General features: G+C 40.4%; 1 protein-coding gene across 3 annotated transcripts in view; it reads right to left on the minus strand.

The window, feature by feature from the left end:
* The window catches only part of NFIB (nuclear factor I B), a 456,225-nt gene that overhangs the window by 219,241 nt on the left and 212,408 nt on the right, over positions 1–24,576 (minus strand). For all 3 annotated transcript variants that reach the window (XM_053702571.1, XM_053702572.1, XM_053702570.1), the window contains exon 3: positions 1,339–1,392. In XM_053702571.1, the coding sequence (XP_053558546.1) occupies positions 1,339–1,392 (54 nt within the window). The remainder of the gene's footprint in view (positions 1–1,338; positions 1,393–24,576) is intronic.

A 24,576-nucleotide genomic window follows, 5' to 3' on the forward strand; every position in this document is an offset into this window, starting at 1 on the left:
CTGGCAACCGGGGAGTAAAGTAGAAGTGGAAAAATACTACAAGCAAACTTGTACAGATTTCTATCAAAAAATAATGGTGATTGGGCAGGGGCACTGTTGCAAATGTACTGCAGTTTAAACTCTTTCCTGTATTTCCGCCTCTTGGCATTTGAAGTGGTGAGTTGGTTTATTACTAAACATCAGATTGCAGCAGAATCCGTAGACAGACTATTTTCTCCTTGTCTATCTCACTTACACTCAGTCTTTATTCATTTCTTAAGTAAACATATTTCCAGACATTTTTTAAAACAGTTAAGCCTTTTAGACTTGCTGCTGCTGATGGCCTGTTCAAACCTCACAGTGCTGTTGAAAATAAAATAAGCAAATAAATAAAGCTGCAGATAAGTGATATTTGTATAAAAACATGCATGGTGTATTATCTTACATGAAAACAGAAAAACAGAAGTAGAATTGTTTCCTAAACTACTGTAATTTAGCCAAAGAACCATTTTTGGGCTGAAAAAAAGGTTGAGAGAATCTAAAGACTCCAGAACAGGGTTATAAAGATCCTTTTTGCCTAATACAACCAAACCAACTCTGTATACTTGCAAGGGGCCCACAAAGCCCCCTTTCCAATGTATTAACATTTTGGTGTGGATCTATTAAAGGGACATACAAGTGCAAACAAAATAAATGCTCTAATGCGTCAGAGCATTTTTATTTTGGGCTGTTTGCATGTATATATACATTTAACCGCAAAGTGGAGACGAACGGTGAATTTGTTTGGAGCACAATATGGCAGCAGTTTTTTGCAAGAATGTTATCCATTTGTAGGGGCACTAGATGGCAGCACTATTTCCTGCCATGTAGAGCTCCAGACACCTACCTAGTATCTCTTCAACACAGAATACCCTGAACACAATGCAAATTTGATAATAGAAGTAAATTGGGAAACTTTTTTTTTTTCCAAAAATTTTTCAAAACATTTTTCGGGTTTCATATCCCTTAAAGTATAAAAAGAAATTGGTTCTTAGTGTACAGTATCAAGCTATTACAATATATGGAAAGTGCCAGGGCTTTGTCCCCCTTGAACTAAAAACCTCTTCATTTTCAAGCTTGTGTATTTTGAGGAAAGCAGCTAGTTACATTATAAAGATTAACTGAATCCATAATGAAGTTGCTGTTATAGCATTTTGCTACAATACAAGAGGTAACATTAATTCACAGATCTGCCCTGATTATACCCATTTCCTATGCCAATGGAGATGGCTGACCTAAATTATATACTTTGAAGCCATCACAGAGGCACATTTGTCGGGGGCATTGTTAGAATGTAAATTTTCCAGGGGTTATATTTACCTGGTGGATTCTTGGCAGGATCATTGTGGCTTGGACTTCCTGATTGTCCAGGATCTGTAAAGAAATTAAAAAAACAAAGGTTACCATTTTTTTGGTTACAAGCTTTAAAATGTTTCTTGAAATGCTGATTGAATGTCGAAATGTAAACCAATATGTGCAAATTCTCTTGTTTGGTTAGACAAACGTAGGGAGTAGATTTCTAGGTACGGATGAGTTGATTACATTGTATAAGGAGCTTTGCATAATTAGACTTTCACATTAATTACTCTTTCACATGACACAATCCAAACCTCTAATTGAATACAAAAAAGGGGGGAGAAAGGAACTGAAATAGTGAGAGAAATAATATGCCTCAGAAGAGTGCTCTCATTCTGCTTCTATTTTTCTATGTTTAGAACAGCAAAAACTGGAAATAGGTTCTAAGTAAACATGTTTAATGGGTTTTTCTTACAAATGCAGTTCATTATATTATTGTAACAGTTTCTGGACTATTAAAAGAGAGATTAACTTCTTGGATGCCAGAGAAATCTGCTGAGCAATACTGTTCAGTTCTCCCAGGCTGCTAAGGGTATATGGTAAATATAACGAGTTACAAATGCCTCTGATATTGAAGATTACTCAAAAGCTCTGACCCCACTTAGCATTTTTCATGATCTAGGGCTAATATGTCAATGGCAGGTTAGTGACCCAAAACAAGATTTTCCAAAACTGCACCCAGACTATGAGAATGTGATGCCTTTTGATGAATTGAGGCATTGAATTTGTACTGAATATGTTTAATAGAATCGTTTTATCAAGCAGCACCAAAGTGGAAAATGGTGTCACTGAATTTGTACATCCCCTTGCAGCCTGCACGACAGAGATTGGGGTGAGGATGGGCATACATAATCTGCGGTCTGAATGCACTGACTAAGCCTCATTGTGTGGCCCTGGCATCCCCACCTGCCAGCCTCTGGAATGACAGAGCTGTCAGTTGTGTAAGTAAGCCTGCATGTGTGTAAGTGTACGTGCTGAGGGATGGGCACACTGGCAGGAAACCATCTGCCTCAGCTAGGCAGCCATTCATAGCTGGATTTAACAGCTGCGAAACAGGATTGCCCAGAAGGGCATGAGAGAGACATAGTCTATGGGCATAGGACTTGGCAGTGCCTGCCACTTATTTCCCAAGGAATAAAGACTACCTCCAGATGTCTGGGTGGCACTAAAAAGAGAAATTCAGTTGGGTTTCCTTTTGGCAAATTAAAAGATCATGAATGTCTGAGTAACCATTTAATTGTGAGGGGAAATAAAGCAAAATAGCTAAAAAAGTCTTAATATTGTGTGTGTTTTGCTTGCTCTTATCAAGAGGTACAAGAACCCTACTTAGGGCTAGATTATGAGTGGCTCGCTAATTGTTGCGCTCGAGCAATAAGGGGTGTTTTGTGGCTCTTAGCACATATTGGAAATAGGAGTTGAAAGTAAACACATTAGTGTGAGCGCAATCAAATTTAAAGCAGGCGGGTAAGCACGACTTCAGAGCTCTGGTTGACTATAACATAAGACAAAAAAAGTGTCACAAAAAAAAAATTCAAAAATACATTTTAAAAAAACAGTTACACTCATAATAATAATCAGTATTGCTTCAGACTTGAAAAAGGAGCATGTCATCTTATAAATGTATAGTTAGTCCAATAAAAAAGTATCATTGCTCAATGCAATACTCTTGTTATTTTGATATCTAAATCTCTGGACTAACACGGCTACTCCAATCAATATATATATATATACACACACACACTTAAATACACACACACACACACACACACACACAGGTATACCTCACTTTACAGCGTTTCGCTAATACAGCGTTTTGTGGAGCTGAAGTTTAACTTCCAAAGATTTTGAAACAGTGCTGTACTCATCTTGAGATTGAGAGAAAAGTGACTGGCACCATTTTGTTATGCACAGTTCACTCTGTTTACAGTACTACAGTGCAATCTGTGTCTGTGTTATAGTCTGGCAAATGTTACTATAGTAAATGTCACTATTTTACAGGTAGAGCTTTTATTGAATACTAATTGAATACTGTGCTAGTGTTAAACTAAATTTAGAGCTATTGCACCCCTAATATATGTTAGTTCAAACATGTTTTTAAACACATTGGCAAGTGAAAAGAAAACTAAAATTGTGTTGTTTCACTTTAAGGACGTCCTTGACCCACTGTATGAGTGAGCTATACCTATATATATATATATATATATATATATATATATATATATATATATATATATATATATATATATATATATATATATATATATATGTGTGTGTGTGCACATATGTATTTACGTGTTTTACTGTATATTTACTGTACATATTTAACATTCCAATGATACAGGATAATGTCCTTTTTATTGTAAATATATATATATATATATATATAGATATATAGATATAGATATATATATATATATCTGTATATACCTATATATATAAACGCTAAACCCGACAAGAAATGTTAATATTTCACATTCCAATGTTCTTCGCATAGCAGAAGATGTTCTATTTATTCTTAAAAATATATTCCTATATATATCTATTTATACCTATACCTATATATCTATTCATATAGCTATATAGATAAGTATTTTACATGAAAAGTATCATATATATATATATATATATATATATATATATATACACACACACACATGTAATAATAAAAAAACTACATTATTTTCTATGTGAAGAACTTAGGAATTTAATAATGTTTTGCCCATTGGCTTTCACCATTTAAATTTTAATGAGATTGGGTTAGCGCACATAAAAACTTAGTAACCTTAAAACACGTAATTGAAATATTAAATACAAAATATACAAAAAAAAGTTAAGAATTATTAAACATACTGTAAATTATAGATATATTCTATGGATTATTTATAATATTTTATAGTATGTTTAATAATTCTTAATTTTTATATTATTTTATATTTAATATTTCAATAACGCATTTTAAGATTACAAAATTTTCAAGTGTGCTAACCGTATCGCGTTAAAGAGAACATATTCTGCTATGCAAAGAACATTGGAATGCGAAATAACATAATTTATGCTTACCTGATAAATTTATTTCTCTTGTAGTGTGTTCAGTCCACGGGTCATCCATTACTTATGGGATATATTCTCCTTCCAACAGGAAGTTGCAAGAGGATCACCCAAGCAGAGCTGCTATATAGCTCCTCCCCTCACATGTCATATCCAGTCATTCGACCGAAACAAGACGAGAAAGGAGAAACTATAAGGTGCAGTGGTGACTGGAGTTATAATTTTAAAATTTAGAACCTGCCTGAAAAAGACAGGGTGGGCCGTGGACTGAACACACTACAAGAGAAATAAATTTATCAGGTAAGCATAAATTATGTTTTCTCTTGTTAAGTGTGTTCAGTCCACGGGTCATCCATTACTTATGGGATACCAATACCAAAGCTAAGTACACGGATGATGGGAGGGACAAGGCAGGAACACTAAACAGAAGGAACCACTGCCTGTAGAACCTTTCTCCCAAAACCAGCCTCCGAAGAAGCGAAAGTGTCAAATTTGTAAAATTTGGAAAAAGTATGAAGTGAAGACCAAGTTGCAGCCTTGCAAATCTGTTCAACAGAGGCCTCATTCTTAAAGGCCCAGGTGGAAGCCACAGCTCTGGTGGAATGAGCTGTAATTCTTTCAGGAGGCTGCTGTCCAGTAGTCTCATAGGCTAAACGTATTATGCTACAAAGCCAAAAAGAGAGAGAGGTAGCCGAAGCCTTTTGACCTCTCCTCTGTCCAGAGTAAACGACAAACAGAGAAGAAGTTTGTCTAAAATCTTTAGTGGCCTGTAAGTAGAACTTCAGAGCACGGACCCACGTCTAGATTATGCAAAAGACGTTCCTTCTTTGAAGAAGGATTAGGACATAATGATGGAACAACAATCTCTTGATTGATATTCCTGTTAGAAACAACCTTAGGTAAAAACCCAGGTTTAGTACGCAGAACTACCTTGTCTGAATGAAAGATCAGATAAGGAGAATCACAATGTAAGGCAGATAACTCAGAGACTCTTCGAGCCGAGGAAATAGCCATCAAAAACAAAACTTTCCAAGATAAAAGCTTAATATCAATGGAATGAAGGGGTTCAAAACGGAACACCCTGAAGAACTTTAAGAACCAAGTTTAAGCTCCACGGAGGAGCAACAGCTTTAAAACACAGGCTTAATTCTAGCCAAAGCCTGACAAAAGGCCTGGACGTCTGGATGCTCTGCCAGACGTTGTGTAAAAGAATAGACAGAGCTGAAATCTGTCCCTTTAGCGAAATAGCGGATAAACCCTTTTCTAAACCCTCTTGTAGAAAAGCTAATATCCTAGGAATCCTATCCTTACTCCATGAGTAACTCTTGGATTCGCACCAATATAAATATTTACGCCATATCTTATGGTAAATTTTTCTTGTCACAGGTTTCCGAGCCTGTATTAATGTATCAATAACCGAATCTGAAAACCCACGCTTAGATAGAATCAAGCGTTCAATTTCCAGGCAGTCAGCCTCAGAGAAATTAGGTTTGGATGGTTGAAAGGACCCTGAATTAGAAGGTCCTGCCTCAGAGGAAGAGACCATGGTGGACAGGACGACATGTCCACTAGGTCTGCATACCAGGTCCTGCGTGGCCACGCAGGCGCTATCAGAATTACCGATGCCCTCTCCTGTTTGATCCTGGCAATCAGCCGAGGTAGCAACGGAAAAGGTGGAAACACATAAGCTATGTTGAAAACCCAAGGGGCTGCTAATGCATCTACCAGCACCGCTCCCGGGTCCCTGGACCTGGATCCGTAACAAGGAAGCTTCGCGTTCTGGCGAGATGCCATGAGATCCAGATCCGGTTTGCCCCAACGACGAATCAGTTGAGCAAATACCTCCGGGTGTAGTTCCCACTCTCCCGGATGAAAAGTCTGGCGACTTAGGAAATCCGCCTCCCAGTTCTCTACGCCTGGGATGTGAATCGCTGACAGGTGGCAAGAGTGAGACTCTGCCCAGCGAATTATCTTCGAGACTTCCAACATCGCTAGGGAACTCCTGGTTCCCCCTTGATGATTGATGTAAGCCAGAAACTTTTTTCAGCAGTTGAGGCCGGGTTTGAACTCACAACCTTTGGGTTAAGAGACATTAGACTTAAGCACTATGCCACAGCAACCCCATTGAGTAATCCCCGTTCCATTGACTGAGCATGCATAGTTGCAGCGGTCTGAGATGCAGGCGCGCAAATGGCACTATGTCCATTGCCGCGACCATTAAGCCGATTACCTCCATGCACTGAGCTACTGATGGGCTTGGAATGGAATGAAGGACACGGCAAGCATTGAGAATCTTTGCTAACCTGGACTCCGTCAGGTAAATCTTCATCTCTACAGAATCTATAAGAGTCCCTAGAAAAGGAACCCTTGTGAGTGGTAACAGAGAACTCTTTTCCACGTTCACTTTCCACCCATGCGACCTCAGAAATGCTCTGAATCAGACATGTTTAAAACAGACTTAGCAATGAAAAACTAACAAGCTTGAAAATCACTTTCAATAAGTTTTACAAGCAATATAAAAAACGCTGCAGCGCTTCAAAAATACAGATATAATTAAACAATTCTTAACAAGAAGTGTATTATTAGCAGAGGATTGCACCCATTAGCAAAAGGATGATTAACCCCTCGATACCCAAAACGGATAAAACAGATATCAATTAAGATTTAACCCTTTTAATCACAGTCAGCACACTGTCACAGATCTGCTGTGACTGATTACCTCCCTCACAAATGAAATTTGCAGACCCCTGAGCTCTCTAGAGACGTCCTGGATCAAAGAGGAAGAAGCAGGAAGACTGTGCTAGAATTATAACTGCGCAACAAGGCGCTAAAACAAGGGCCCTCCCACTCCAATCACAACAGTGGGAGCCCTGATATAACGGTTTCCATGCAGAAAAATATGTTAGCCATGTGGAAAAAATCATGCCCAAAGCGATTTATCACCAAAGTACCTCACAAAAACGAATAACATGCCAGTAAACGTTTTATTAAAAAACAACATTTTTCAATGTCATGCAAAGCTATCACTAAGCCTGCTACCAGTCGCTACCACTGCAGAGAAGGCTTAAGTATTATTTCAGTGTTAACAGTATTTTCTCAGTCAAATTCTAGTCCCTAGAATATAACTCGACTGTGCATACATTTATCAGCCTGATACCAGTTGCTACTACTGCATTTAAGGCTGTACTTACATCATACGGTAACAGCAGTATTTTCTTAGTCAATTCCATTCCCAGAAAATAAAGTACTGCACACACCTCATTTGCTGAGGACCCCGCATGCTATTCCCAGTTTCTGAAGTTACCCCACTCCTCAGAATGTCGAGAACAGCCAGTGGATCTTAGTTACGCCTGCTAAGATCATAGATAAAAAACGCAGGCAGTTTCTTCTTCCAAATACTGCCTGAGATAGAAAAAACGTAATTTATGCTTACCTGATAAATTCCTTTCTTCTGTTGTGTGATCAGTCCACGGGTCATCATTACTTCTGGGATATTATCTGCTCCCCTACAGGAAGTGCAAGAGGATTCACCCAGCAGAGTTGCTATATAGCTCCTCCCCTCTACGTCACCTCCAGTCATTCGACCAAAGACCAACGAGAAAGGAGAAGCCAAGGGTGTAGTGGTGACTGAATTATAATTTAAAAAATATGTACCTGCCTTAAAAAACAGGGCGGGGCCGTGGACTGATCACACAACAGAAGAAAGGAATTTATCAGGTAAGCATAAATTACGTTTTCTTCTGTTATGTGTGATCAGTCCACGGGTCATCATTACTTCTGGGATACCAATACCAAAGCAAAAGTACACGGATGACGGGAGGGATAGGCAGGCTCATTATACAGAAGGAACCACTGCCTGAAGAACCTTTCTCCCAAAAATAGCCTCCGAAGAAGCAAAAGTGTCAAATTTGTAAAATTTGGAAAAAGTATGAAGCGAAGACCAAGTTGCAGCCTTGCAAATCTGTTCAACAGAGGCCTCATTCTTAAAGGCCCAAGTGGAAGCCACAGCTCTAGTGGAGTGAGCTGTAATTCTTTCAGGAGGCTGCTGTCCAGCAGTCTCATAGGCTAAACGTATTATGCTACGAAGCCAAAAAGGAGAGAGAGGTAGCAGAAGCTTTTTGACCTCTCCTCTGTCCAGAATAAACGACAAACAGGGAAGAAGTTTGGCGAAAATCTTTAGTTGCCTGCAAGTAGAACTTGAGGCACGAACTACATCCAGATTGTGTAGAAGACGTTCCTTCTTTGAAGAAGGATTTGGACACAAGGATGGAACAACAATCTCCTGATTGATATTCCTGTTAGAGACAACCTTAGGTAAGAACCCAGGTTTAGTACGCAGAACTACCTTGTCTGAGTGAAAGATCAGATAAGGAGAATCACAATGTAGGGCTGATAACTCAGAGACTCTTCGAGCCGAGGAAATAGCCATTAAAAATAGAACTTTCCCAAGATAACAATTTTATATCAATGGAATGAAGGGGTTCAAACGGAACACCCTGTAAAACGTTAAGAACTAAGTTTAAACTCCATGGCGGAGCAACAGTTTTAAACACAGGCTTGATCCTAGCTAAAGCCTGACAAAAGGCCTGGATGTCTGAATTTTCTGACAGACGCCTGTGTAACAAGATGGACAGAGCTGAGATCTGTCCCTTTAATGAGCTAGCCGATAAACCCTTTTCTAAACCTTCTTGTAGAAAAGACAATATCCTAGGAATCCTAACCTTACTCCAGGAGTAATCTTTGGATTCACACCAGTATAGGTATTTACGCCATATTTTATGGTAAATCTTTCTGGTAACAGGCTTCCTAGCCTGTATCAGGGTATCAATAACCGACTCAGAAAAACCACGTTTTGATAAAATCAAGCGTTCAATTTCCAAGCAGTCAGCTTCAGAGAAGTTAGACTTTGATGTTTGAATGGACCCTGAATCAGAAGGTCCTGTCTTAGAGGTAGAGACCAAGGCGGACAGGATGACATGTCCACTAGATCTGCATACCAAGTCCTGCGCGGCCATGCAGGCGCTATTAGAATCACTGATGCTCTCTCCTGTTTGATTTTGGCAATCAAACGAGGAAGCAGCGGGAAGGGTGGAAACACATAAGCCATCCTGAAGTTCCAAGGTGCTGACAAAGCATCTATCAGAACCGCTCCCGGATCCCTGGATCTGGATCCGTAGCGAGGAAGTTTGGCGTTCTGGCGAGACGCCATGAGATCTATCTCTGGTTTGCCCCAACGTCGAAGTATTTGGGCAAAGACCTCCGGATGAAGTTCCCACTCCCCCGGATGAAGAGTCTGGCGACTCAAGAAATCCGCCTCCCAGTTCTCCACTCCCGGGATGTGGATTGCTGACAGGTGGCAAGAGTGAGACTCTGCCCAGCGAAATTATCTTTGATACTTCTATCATTGCTAGGGAGCTTCTTGTCCCTCCCTGATGGTTGATGTAAGCTACAGTCGTGATGTTGTCCGACTGAAACCTGATGAACCCCCGAGTCTTTAACTGGGGCCAAGCTAGAAGGGCATTGAGAACTGCTCTCAATTCCAGAATGTTTATTGGCAGGAGACTTTCCTCCTGACTCCATTGTCCCTGAGCCTTCAGAGAATTCCAGACAGCGCCCCAACCTAGAAGGCTGGCGTCTGTTGTTACAATTGTCCAGTCCGGCCTGCTGAACGGCATCCCCCTGGACAGATGTGGCCGAGAAAGCCACCATAGAAGAGAGTTTCTGGTCTCTTGATCCAGATTCAGAGTGGGGGACAAATCTGAGTAATCCCCATTCCACTGACTCAGCATGCACAATTGCAGCGGTCTGAGATGTAGGCGTGCAAAGGGTACTATGTCCATTGCTGCTACCATTAAGCCGATCACCTCCATGCATTGAGCTACTGACGGGAGTTGAATGGAATGAAGGACACGGCATGTATTTAGAAGCTTTGTTAATCTGTCTTCTGTCAGATAAATCTTCATTTCTACAGAATCTATAAGAGTCCCCAAGAATGGAACTCTTGTGAGAGGCAAGAGAGAACTCTTCTTTTCGTTCACTTTCCATCCATGCGACCTTAGAAATGCCAGAACTAACTCTGTATGAGACTTGGCAGTTTGAAAGCTTGAAGCTTGTATCAGAATGTCGTCTAGGTACGGAGCTACCGAAATTCCTCGCGGTCTCAGAACCGCTAGAAGGGCACCCAGAACCTTTGTGAAGATTCTTGGAGCCGTAGCCAATCCGAATGGAAGGGCTACAAACTGGTAATGCCTGTCTAAGAAGGCAAACCTTAGATACCGGTAATGATCTTTGTGAATCGGTATGTGAAGGTAAGCATCCTTTAAATCCACTGTGGTCATGTACTGACCCTTTTGGATCATGGGTAAGATTGTCCGAATAGTTTCCATTTTGAACGATGGAACTCTTAGGAATTTGTTTAGGATCTTTAAATCCAAGATTGGCCTGAAAGTTCCCTCTTTTTTGGGAACCACAAACAGGTTTGAGTAAAACCCTTGTCCTTGTTCCGACCGCGGAACCGGATGGATCACTCCCATTAATAATAGATCTTGTACACAGCGTAGAAACGCGTCTTTCTTTATTTGGTTTGTTGACAACCGTGACAGATGAAATCTCCCTCTTGGGGGGGGATAATTTGAAGTCTAGAAGGTATCCCTGAGATATGATCTCTAGCGCCCAGGGATCCTGGACATCTCTTGCCCAAGCCTGGGCGAAGAGAGAGAGTCTGCCCCCCACTAGATCCGGTCCCCGGATCGGGGGCCCTCGGTTCATGCTGTCTTAGGGGCAGCAGCAGGTTTTCTGGCCTGCTTGCCCTTATTCCAGGACTGGTTAGGTTTCCAGCCTTGTCTGTAACGAGCAACAGCTCCTTCCTGTTTTGGTGCAGTGGAAGTTGATGCTGCACCTGCTTTGAAATTCCGAAAGGGACGAAAATTAGACTGTCTAGCCTTAGCTTTGGCTTTGTCTTGAGGTAGAGCGTGGCCCTTACCTCCTGTAATGTCAGCGATAATTTCTTTCAAACCGGGCCCAAATAAAGTTTGCCCCTTGAAAGGTATATTAAGTAATTTGGACTTAGAAGTTACATCAGCTGACCAGGATTTTAGCCACAGCGCCCTACGTGCCTGAATGGCGAATCCTGAATTCTTAGCCGTAAGTTTGGTTAAATGTACTACGGCCTCCGAAATGAATGAATTAGCTAGTTTAAGGACTCTAAGCCTGTCCGTAATGTCGTCCAGCGTAGCGGAACTAAGGTTCTCTTCCAGAGACTCAATCCAAAAATGCTGCCGCAGCCGTAATCGGCGCGATGCATGCAAGGGTTGCAATATAAAACCTTGTTGAACAAACATTTTCTTAAGGTAACCCTCTAATTTTTTATCCATAGGATCTGAAAAAGCACAGCTATCCTCCACCGGGATAGTGGTGCGCTTAGCTAAAGTAGAAACTGCTCCCTCCACCTTAGGGACCGTTTGCCATAAGTCCCGTGTGGTGGCGTCTATTGGAAACATCTTTCTAAATATTGGAGGGGGTGAGAACGGCACACCGGGTCTATCCCACTCCTTAGTAACAATTTCAGTTAATCTCTTAGGTATAGGAAAAACGTCAGTACTCGCCGGTACCCGCAAAGTATTTATCCAACCTACACATTTTCTCTGGTATTGCAACAGTGTTACAATCGTTAAGAGCCGCTAAGACCTCCCCTAGTAATACACGGAGGTTTTCCAATTTAAATTTAAAATTTGAAATATCTGAATCCAATCTGCTTGGATCAGAACCGTCACCTACAGAATGAAGCTCTCCGTCCTCATGCTCTGCAAGCTGTGACGCAGTATCAGACATGGCCCTAGAATTATCAGCGCACTCTGTTCTCACCCCAGAGTGATCACGCTTGCCTCTTAGTTCTGGTAACTTAGCCAAAACTTCAGTCATAACAGTAGCCATATCTTGTAATGTTATCTGTAATGGCTGCCCAGATGTACTAGGCGCCATAATATCACGCACCTCCCGGGCGGGAGACGCAGGTACTGACACGTGAGGCGAGTTAGACGGCATAACTCTCCCCTCGCTGTTTGGTGAAATTTGTTCAATTTGTACAGATTGGCTTTTATTTAAAGTAGCATCAATACAGTTAGTACATAAATTTCTATTGGGCTCCACCTTGGCATTGGAACAAATGACACAGGTATCTTCCTCTGAATCAGACATGTTTAACACACTAGCAATAAACATGCAACTTGGTTACAATCTTATTTAACAAAAACGTACTGTGCCTCAAAGAAGCACTAAACGAATAAATGACAGTTGAAATAATGAACTGAAAAACAGTTATAGCATCACTCTTTAAAAACAACACAACTTGTTAGCAAAGGTTTGTTCCCATTAGTAAAGTAACACTAATTAAATTTTAAACATAAAAATCACAGAGCAACGTTTTAAAACACAGTCACCACATAAATCTCACAGCTCTGCTGAGAGAATCTACCTCCCTTCAAAGAAGTTTGAAGACCCCTGAGTTCTGTAGAGATGAACCGGATCATGCAGAAAATACAAGAGTAACTGACTGGAAATTTTTGATGCGTAGCAAAGAGCGCCAAAAACGGCCCCTCCCCCTCACACACAGCAGTGAGAGAGAAACGAAACTGTCATAATCAAAACAAGCAAACTGCCAAGTGGAAAAATAATGCCCAAATATTTATTCACTCAGTACCTCAGAAATGCAAACGATTCTACATTCCAGCAAAAACGTTTAACATGAATTAAATACCTATTAAAAGGTTTAATGTACTTTTACAGAGTAATTCCGGTGAAATACCATCCCCAGAATACTGAAGTGTAGAGTATACATACATGTCATTATAACGGTATGGCAGGATTTTCTCATCAATTCCATTCAGAAAAACATAATTTATGCTTACCTGATAAATTCCTTTCTTCTGTTGTGTGATCAGTCCACGGGTCATCATTACTTCTGGGATATAACTCCTCCCCAACAGGAAATGCAAGAGGATTCACCCAGCAGAGCTGATACAGCTCCTCCCCTCTACGTCAGTCCCAGTCATTCGACCAAGAATCAACGAGAAAGGAGTAACCAAGGGTGAAGTGGTGACTGGAGTATAATTTAAAAGATATTTACCTGCCTTAAAAACAGGGCGGGCCGTGGACTGATCACACAACAGAAGAAAGGAATTTATCAGGTAAGCATAAATTATGTTTTCTTCTGTTATGTGTGATCAGTCCACGGGTCATCATTACTTCTGGGATACCAATACCAAAGCAAAAGTACACGGATGACGGGAGGGATAGGCAGGCTCATTATACAGAAGGAACCACTGCCTGAAGAACCTTTCTCCCAAAAATAGCCTCCGAAGAAGCAAAAGTGTCAAATTTGTAAAATTTGGAAAAAGTATGAAGCGAAGACCAAGTTGCAGCCTTGCAAATCTGTTCAACAGAGGCCTCATTCTTAAAGGCCCAAGTGGAAGCCACAGCTCTAGTGGAGTGAGCTGTAATTCTTTCAGGAGGCTGCTGTCCAGCAGTCTCATAGGCTAAACGTATTATGCTACGAAGCCAAAACGAGAGAGAGGTAGTAGAAGCTTTTTGACCTCTCCTCTGTCCAGAATAAACGACAAACAGGGAAGAAGTTTGGCGAAAATCTTTAGTTGCCTGTAAGTAGAACTTGAGGGCACGAACTACATCCAGATTGTGTAGAAGACGTTCCTTCTTTGAAGAAGGATTTGGACACAAGGATGGAACGACAATCTCTTGATTGATATTCCTGTTAGTAACTACCTTAGGTAAGAACCCAGGTTTAGTACGCAGAACTACCTTATCTGAGTGAAAAAATCAGATAAGGAGAATCACAATGTAATGCTGATAACTCAGAGACTCTTCGAGCCGAGGAAATAGCCATTAAAAACAAAACTTTCCAAGATAACAATTTTATATCAATGGAATGAAGGGGTTCAAATGGAACACCTTGTAAAACGTTAAGAACTAAGTTTAAACTCCATGGCGGAGCAACGGCTTTAAACACAGGCTTGATCCTAGCTAAAGCCTGACAAAAGGCCTGGACGTCTGGATTTTCTGACAGACGCCTGTGTAACAAGATGGACAGAGCTGAAATCTGTCCCTTTAAAGAACTAGCCGATAAACCCTTTTCTAAACCTTCTTGTAGAAAAGACAATATCCTAGGAATCCTAACCTTACTCCAGGAGTAACGTTTGGATTCGCACCAGTATAGGTATTTGCGCCATATTTTATGGTAAATCTTTCTGGTAACAGGCTTCCTAGCCTGGATCAGGGTATCAATAACCGACTCAGAAAAACCACGCTTTGATAAAATCAAGCGTTCAATTTCCAAGCAGTCAGTTTCAGAGAAGTTAGATTTTGATGTTTGAATGGACCCTGTATCAGAAGGTCCTGTCTTAGAGGTAGAGGACCAAGGTGGACAGGATGACATGTCCACTAGATCTGCATACCAAGTCCTGCGTGGCCATGCAGGCGCTATTAGAATCACTGATGCTCTCTCCTGTTTGATTTTCGCAATCAATCGAGGAAGCAGCGGGAAGGGTGGAAACACATAAGCCATCCCGAAGTTCCAAGGTGCTGTCAAAGCATCTATCAGAACCGCTCCCGGATCCCTGGATCTGGACCCGTAGTGAGGAAGTTTGGCGTTCTGGCGAGACGCCATGAGATCTATCTCTGGTTTGCCCCAACGTCGAAGTATTTGGGCAAAGATCTCCGGATGAAGTTCCCACTCTCCCGGATGAAAAGTCTGGCGACTCAAGAAATCCGCCTCCCAGTTCTCCACTCCCGGGATGTGGATTGCTGACAGATGGCAAGAGTGAGACTCTGCCCAGCGAATTATCTTTGATACTTCCATCATTGCTAGGGAGCTTCTTGTCCCTCCCTGATGGTTGATGTAAGCTACAGTCGTGATATTGTCCGACTGAAACCTGATGAACCCCTGAGTTGTTAATTGGGGCCAAGCCAGAAGGGCATTGAGAACTGCCCTCAATTCCAGAATGTTTATTGGAAGGAGACTCTCCTCCTGATTCCATAATCCCTGAATCTTCAGAGAATTCCAGACAGCGCCCCAACCTAGCAGGCTGGCGTCTGTTGTTACGATTGTCCAGTCTGGCCTGCTGAATGGCATCCCCCTGGACAGGTGTGGCCGATAAAGCCACCATAGAAGAGAATTTCTGGTCTCTTGATTCAGATTCAGGGTAGGGGACAAATCTGAGTAATCCCCATTCCACTGACTTAGCATGCACAATTGCAGCGGTCTGAGGTGTAGGCGTGCAAAAGGTACTATGTCCATTGCCGCTACCATTAAGCCGATCACCTCCATGCATTGAGCTACTGACGGGTGTTGAATGGAATGAAGGACACGGCATGCATCTTGAAGCTTTGTTAACCTGTCTTCTGTCAGGTAAATCTTCATTTCTACAGAATCTATAAGAGTCCCCAAGAATGGAACTCTTGTGAGAGGAAAAAGAGAACTCTTCTTTTCGTTCACTTTCCATCCATGCGACCTTAGAAATGCCAGAACTAACTCTGTATGAGACTTGGCAGTTTGAAAGCTTGAAGCTTGTATTAGAATGTCGTCTAGGTACGGAGCTACCGAAATCCCCTCGCGGTCTTAGTACCGCTAGAAGGGCACCCAGAACCTTTGTGAAGATTCTTGGGGCCGTAGCCAATCCGAATGGAAGAGCTACAAACTGGTAGTGCCTGTCTAGGAAGGCAAACCGTAGATACCGTTGATGATCTTTGTGAATCGGTATGTGAAGGTAAGCATCTTTTAAATCCACTGTGGTCATGTACTGACCCCTTTGGATCATAGGTAAGATTGTCCGAATAGTTTCCATTTTGAACGATGGAACTCTTAGGAATTTGTTTAGAATCTTTAAATCTAAGATTGGCCTGAAAGTTCCCTCTTTTTTGGGAACCACAAACAGGTTTGAGTAGAACCCTTGTCCTTGTTCCGACCGTGGAACTGGATGGATCACTCCCATTAATAACAGATCTTGTACACAGCGTAGAAACGCTTCTTTCTTTATCTGGTTTGTTGACAACCTTGACAGATGAAATCTCCCTTTTGGTGGAGATAATTTGAAGTCTAGAAGGTATCCCTGAGATATGATCTCCAGCGCCCAGGGATCCTGAACATCTCTTGCCCAGGCCTGGGCGAAGAGAGAAAGTCTGCCCCCCACTAGATCCGGTCCCGGATCGGGGGCTCTCGATTCATGCTGTCTTTGGGGCAGCAGCAGGTTTCCTAGCCTGTTTGCCCTTATTCCAGGACTGGTTAGGTTTCCAGCCTTGCCTGTAACGAGCAACAGCTCCTTCCTGTTTTGGTGCAGTGGAGGTTGACGCTGCTCCTGTTTTGAAATTCCGAAAGGGACGAAAATTAGACTGTCTAGCCTTAGCTTTGGCTTTGTCTTGAGGTAGGGCGTGGCCCTTACCTCCTGTAATGTCAGCGATAATTTCTTTCAAACCGGGCCCAAAATAAAGACTGCCCCTTGAAAGGTATATTAAGTAATTTGGACTTAGAAGTAACATCAGCTGACCAGGATTTTAGCCACAGTGCTCTACGTGCCTGTATGGCGAATCCAGAGTTCTTAGCCGTAAGTTTGGTTAAATGTACTACGGCCTCCGAAATGAATGAATTAGCTAGTTTAAGGACTCTAAGCCTGTCCATAATATCGTCTAGCGTAGATGAACTAAGGTTCTCTTCCAGAGACTCAATCCAAAATGCTGCCGCAGCCGTAATCGGCGCGATACATGCAAGGGGTTGCAATATAAAACCTTGTTGAACAAACATTTTCTTAAGGTAACCCTCTAGTTTTTTATCCATTGGATCTGAAAAAGCACAGCTATCCTCCACCGGGATAGTGGTACGCTTAGCTAAAGTAGAAACTGCTCCCTCCACCTTAGGGACCGTTTGCCATAAGTCCCGAGTGGTGGCGTCTATTGGAAACATCTTTCTAAATATTGGAGGGGGTGAGAACGGCACACCGGGTCTATCCCACTCCTTAGTAACAATTTCAGTTAATCTCTTAGGTATAGGAAAAACGTCAGTACTCGCCGGTACCCGCAAAGTATTTATCCAACCTACACAGTTTCTCTGGTATTGCAACGGTGTTACAATCATTGAGAGCCGCTAAGACCTCCCCTAGTAATACACGGAGGTTCTCCAATTTAAATTTAAAATTTGAAATATCTGAATCCAATCTGTTTGGATCAGAACCGTCACCCACAGAATGAAGCTCTCCGTCCTCATGCTCTGCAAGCTGTGACGCAGTATCAGACATGGCCCTAGTATTGTCAGCGCACTCTGTTCTCACCCCAGAGTGATCACGCTTGCCTCTTAGTTCTGGTAATTTAGACAAAACTTCAGTCATAACAGTAGCCATATCATGTAATGTTATCTGTAATGGCCGCCCAGATGTATTAGGCGCCATAATATCACGCACCTCCCGGGCGGGAGATGCAGGTACTGCCGCGTGAGGCGAGTTAGTCGGCATAACTCTCCCCTCGCAGTTTGGTGAAATTTGTTCACATTGTACAGATTGACTTTTATTTAAAGTAGCATCAATACAGTTAGTACATAAATTTCTATTGGGCTCCACCTTGGCATTAGAACAAATGACACAGATATCTTCCTCTGAGTCAGACATGTTTAACACACTAGCAATAACTTGCAACCTGGTTATAATCTTTTTTAGCAAAAACGTACTGTGCCTCAAAGAGGTACTTAAACGATTAAATGACAGTTGAGATAATGAACTGAAAAACAGTTATAGCATCGACTTTAAAATAACCCAACTTTTAGCAAAGGTTTGTTCCCATTAGTAAATAACAATAACTAAATTTGACATAAAAAATTATAGAGTAACGTATTTATTCACAGTCAATATAAAATTCTCACAGCTCTGCTGAGAGAATGTACCTCCCTTCAAAGAAGTTTGAAGACCCCTGAGATCTGTCAGTGAACCGGATCATGCAAGAAATATAATAGTAGCTGACTGGAAATTTTTGATGCGTAGCAAAAGAGCGCCAAAAACGGCCCCTCCCTCTCACACACAGCAGTGAGGAGAAACGAAACTGTCACAATTTAAAGCAGACAACTGCCAAGTGGAAAATAATGCCCAAACATATATTCACTCAGTACCTCAGCAATGTAAACGATTCTACATTCCAGCAAAAACGTTTAACATGATAATATTTATTAAAAGGATTAGTGACCTTTAACAGAGTAGTTCCGGTGAAATACCATTCCCAGAATACTGAAGTGTATACATACATGTCATTATAACGGTATAGCAGGATTTTCTCATCAATTCCATTCAGAAAATAAAAACTGCTACATACCTCAATGCAGATTCATCTGCCCGCTGTCCCCTGATCTGAAGCCTTTACCTCCCTCAGATGGCCGAGAACAGCAATATGATCTTAACTACTCCGGTTAAAATCATAGTAAAAAAACTCTGGTAGATTCTTCTTCAAACTCTGCCAGAGAGGTAATAACACGCTCCGGTGCTATTGTAAAATAACAAACTTTTGATTGAAGTTATAAAAACTAAGTATAATCACCATAGTCCTCTCACACATCCTATCTAGTCGTTGGGTGCAAGAGAATGACTGGGACTGACGTAGAGGGGAGGAGCTGTATCAGCTCTGCTGGGTGAATCCTCTTGCATTTCCTGTTGGGGAGGAGTTATATCCCAGAAGTAATGATGACCCGTGGACTGATCACACATAACAGAAGAAATAAAAACTGCTACATACCTCAATGCAGATTCAACTGCCCGCTGTCCCCTGATCTGAAGCTTTTACCTCCCTCAGATGGCCGAGAAACAGCAATATGATCTTAACTACTCCGGTTAAAATCATAAGAAAAACTCTGGTAGATTCTTCTTCAAACTCTGCCAGAGAAGTAATAACACGCTCCGGTGCTATTGTAAAATAACAAACTTTTGATTGAAGTTATAAAAACTAAGTATAATCACCATAGTCCTCTCACACCTCCTATCTAGTCTTTGGGTGCAAGAGAATGACTGGAGGTGACGTAGAGGGGAGGAGCTATATAGCAACTCTGCTGGGTGAATCCTCTTGCACTTCCTGTAGGGGAGCAGATAATATCCCAGAAGTAATGATGACCCGTGGACTGATCACACATAACAGAAGAAACAGCACACTCCGGTTCCATTTAAAATAACAAACTTTTGATTGAAGAATAGTTAAGTAAAAACTCCAGCTCCTCTCGCGACCTCCTTCTTTGTTGAGGGTTGCAAGAGAATGACTGGATATGACATGTGAGGGGAGGAGCTATATAGCAGCTCTGCTTGGGTGATCCTCTTGCAACTTCCTGTTGAGAAGGAGAATATATCCCATAAGTAATGGATGACCCGTGGACTGAACACACTTAACAAGAGAAATTAACATTTCCTGTTGGGTTTAGCGCTCTTGAATATACGCAGTCGGTTAAGCACACGAGTATAGGTGTTAGTTGTTTTTTGCAGCTTTCATGCTCCATTGAAGTCTATAGGAGCAGAAGTTAACGTGGTTGCAATATATATATTAATTTTGTGCGCAATGGATTTTCTCTTGTGTGCAAACTTTTTACTTTCAACTCATAATACGAGTGAAACTCGACACGTGACAAAAGCCACCACCGTTACTGCTCAATCTAGCACTTAGTGGGGGTTTTATTGAAGCAGAAGGATGAACCACAATCATTAATTTACCACCTTTTTGTTTGTGGACTAAACAGTAAAATGTTACATTTGTTCAGTAATGGCAATTCTTATTTTCCTGTGTAATACTAAGCAAACAAGAAACAGACATAGCTATAAACAAATGATTTATAATGCTATACACATGATCCTGTTTATTAAAACACATTTTTATAAGTTTTAGGTTTGGAAGCTTTACTCTTCCTTTCAGTGATGACTACACTCCCAGGGCAAGACTTGCCATTAGGCAAAGTAGGCAGTTGCATAAGGACACTGTCATGTACAGCAGTGATTTTTAACGTTTTTTTTGCCGTGGCACACTTTTTTACATTAAAAAATCCTGTGGCACACCACCATCCCAAAATTTTAAAAATATCACACATTGTAGCCTAATACAGCATATATATATACACATACACACAAACACACACATACTGTATGTATTTTGCTGTTATGCCATGCCTCCTACAAACTACCCCTGCACTGGGAGTAAAAAACAAGCAAAGTTTAAAAAATATGTCACACTGTTGTCAGTTTGCCGTGGCACACCTGAGGATCTCTCACGGCACACTAGTGTGCCACGGCACACTGGTTGAAAAACACTGATGTACTGGAACACACTAGTTTGCCTTTGCAACACAATATCCGTTGTCTTTTAGTCCACTGCAATAAAAAGAGATGATACAGACATGTACCACCTCATTTATTATTATTTTTTTATTGATTGTCATCTCTCTGTTTCTCTTCTGTCTGTCTTTCTCTGTTCCTAGCTCCGCCTTCTTCTCTTTGTCTCACTTTTATGCAAGTAAATAGATTGATTGAATGAATGCAGTTCAGAACTAAGTGTCCCTTTTAAAGGGCCTTTAAAAACTAAATACATTTCATGGGTGCTGCCATTTTTGAACCTATGTTACACTGCAAGTAACTGTGCAAACACTGGAATGCACTGAGAGCTAGATTTCAACATGGCGGTATTGACGATGATTAGAGGGAGGCGGTGAATAACCTTAATACTATGCTTAAAAAGTGTTTAAAGGACCATTAAATACAGTAGATTTGCATAATTAACAAATGCATGATAAAAGGACAATGCAATAGCACTTAGTCTGAACGTCAATGAGTAGTAGATATTTTTGTAACACATTTCAGTTATTTCTATTTCCACTCCTGTGTCATGTGACAGCCCTCAGCCAATCACAAATGCTTATACGTATATTCTGTGAATTCTTGCACATGCTCAGTAGGAGATGGTGACTCAAAAAGTTTAAATATAAAAAGACTGCGCACATTTTGTTAATGGAAGTACATTGGAAAGTTATTTAAAATTGCATGCTCTATCTGAATCATGATAGTTTAATTTTGACTTGAGAGTCCCTTTAATGTCCTTTTGAAGAAATCCCACAATGGTTGTAAATGTAAAAAAAGTGTAACAAATAGAGAGGGAACAAACAAAAAAAAACTCTAAGTACCTGTATTGTAAAATGATTGTATCGAATATTTACCCTGCAGGACAGGTTATGGTGACCTTAAATTGTCTTTCTTTTGTAACTTGTTATGTTCCCTTGATATTTCAGCATGTGCTTTATGGGTTTGCTTATACTAGTTTGACAGCATTTTCTTTTGCCTTTAGTTATTATTTGTTAAAATAGCTTTGTAAATAGAGCAGCAGGAGTTCTGTGCAACAGGTTTCTAGTCTTTCATAATTAGTCTGTGAGAAAAAAGGCTGCAGTTTTATTTTTTTTTACAATATAGTATTACTGGTAAAAAATGCCTCTCTTACAAAACTGTCTGTGCTATTAATATTGCAGAGCTTACAATAAAATATGTTGTTCCACGATGTTGTATAAAGGACATCAAGCCCTCAGGGAAAGGGAGACTGCACATTACTAAATCTATTTGTCCCCTGGAACTGATAAGTCAGCATATCACAGAGGTATGGCTATATAGTTTTTTTTCTAAACTAAAACATTATTGTGATTGACTTTTCCTTATGGTAATGCACAGCTCTATGTGTTAATGTGTGGTAGCTAAAAATATCTTTACTTAAAGAAGCAATGTACACCCATTTTTATATAACTGCATGTAATAAACCCTACTATAAAGAAGAATATGCACGGATATTGATCTAAAAATCCAGTATAAAACCTTTTAACAACTTACTTAGAAGCTCACAATTTAGCACTGTTGATGAGGTTAGGCTGGGATACCCAGTGAAAGGGTCTGAGAGCAGCCCCCACCCCACTCCCCTACATATGAAGAAAAAAAATATATATACAAACAGGAGCAAGCTGGAGTCTGTAGACATCAGTATACATCTAAAACATTGGGGCTTAGTTAGACGAGTCTGAAAATCAGCACAATGTTATTTAAAACTAAGCAAAATTATACATTTTTACAAAAACACACCCAGATGGGCTATATAAATGTATCATCTACAAAACATTTATGCAAAAAAAAAATCAAGTGTACAATTTCCCTTTAAGTTATTGAGCTTTAATGTCCCTTATCAACCACACTGGCACACCGTACAGTGCCGGACAAAGGCATCTGCTGCTTTGAATCCCATACTTGTTTCTGCATTTTTAACCAATGACCACATTCTTTTCACAAATTCTGTAGCTTCACCTGCAGAGAACGCTTATAAAATCCTGCACGTTCCCAAACTACAACACAAATCCTGATCTACTAACACCTTAATAACTGCAAATCACTATCAGCAGACAATCCCAAATCACTCTATTTACATGCTGCTGTCATTCACCTGCCAACCTATCATCTATCCCAGTGTTTTTCAACCAGTGTGCCGTGGCACACTAGTGTGCCGTGAGAGATCCTCAGGTGTGCCACGGCACACTGACAACAGTGTGACATATTTTTTAAACTTTGCTTGTTTTTTACTCCCAGTGCAGGGGTAGTTTGTAGGAGGCATGGCATAACAGCACAATACATACAGTATGTGTGTGCTTGTGTGTCTGTGTATATATATATGCTGTATTAGGCTACAATGTGTGATTTTTTTTAAATTTTGGGATGGTGGTGTGCCACAGGATTTTTTAATGTAAAAAAGTGTGCCACGGCAAAAAAAAGGTTAAAAATCACTGATCTATCCTATGGTGCTCCTCTATCAGTCCTAGCAATGTTTCTAACAGACTGTACAATTAGATTCAAAATTTGAACTCTTACTTATAAACTGCTGTACTGTATCCACTATATGTCTCGCTGTGTCTTTAAATATTCTCCAGTCCCCTGATTCCTCAGTGCCTCTCAGCCCTAGTCATCACCACTTCTCATTCTCACATAAACTTTATTTTATGCTGTACCTGTGCTGTGGAATTCATTTCTCTGTTTAAATAGCTTTAAATCCACCATTAAAGGGACATTACAGAAAAAAAGTGAAATGCATATAAATACATTGCACTTTTGAATAGAAGAATTTTTGCAATATAATCCACTTAGTTAAAAATGTTCTAGTAAAAGCTATCACAGGTTTAAGTGTAACCTATTACTGTGCATGTGCACATATCTAAATATGCTTCATGCAGAAGCATTTTAAACAGGATGTTTGCTCAGAGAGAAGTTAGAGCCTTGAACAATACAAGACACTGATTGCTCTCTGTGCAGACACACAGTCCAAAAGACTGTTGCATGAAACATATTTAGATAAAGTATGTTTCATGTGCACATGCACAGTAAAAGCTTTCACTTAAATAAATAATAGCTTTTACTAGAAGCAATTTTGTTAACCCAAGTATATTGCAAAAATGTTTTTATTCATAAGTGCAATCCATTAATGTATATTTTGATTTTGGTTGGAATATCCCTTTAAACCTACCACCTCCCTAATATATCTCACGTAAGCCTAATTCAATTGGTCATAAAATCGATATCCCAGAGGGACATTTTGTCAAATTGATTATAAATACTTCTGGAAGCAAAATGGTTAATTGTGTTTCAGTTTGTGCACTGTGCCTATATTTACTGTACCCCGGCTTTAGTGCTGCAGTATATTATAGTGCATTATATATAGGGCTAGAATATTGGTAACAATATAGAATGTTTTTTAAAACCTTTTGAAATGAACAAATGTTGTGTCAAAAGATAACTTGTTTAGGATGACTGTCAAATCAGAACTACAAATTAAAGGTTTTGTGTGCTTCATGTTACCAATTACCTAACATTTTCATTTGGCAATGGATTAATATTGCTCTCTCTCTAACTAGTCATGTTCATACTTCACTAAAACTTTAAAGTAGATGTTTTTAATAAATTCTCTTTTTTCTGATGTTTACATTTTTATTATTATTTTAAAGGGACATAGAGCAATGAAATAATGTAATTAATGGAGCAAATTACTATAACACTACTGTTTGCACAGAACTGTCAGTTTAAACCCCCACCGGGGCAAATGTGTTAAACACATAGGTTAGGTCAG

This window comes from Bombina bombina, chromosome 2 (assembly GCF_027579735.1).
Source record: "Bombina bombina isolate aBomBom1 chromosome 2, aBomBom1.pri, whole genome shotgun sequence".
NCBI classification, from domain to species: Eukaryota; Metazoa; Chordata; class Amphibia; order Anura; family Bombinatoridae; genus Bombina; species Bombina bombina.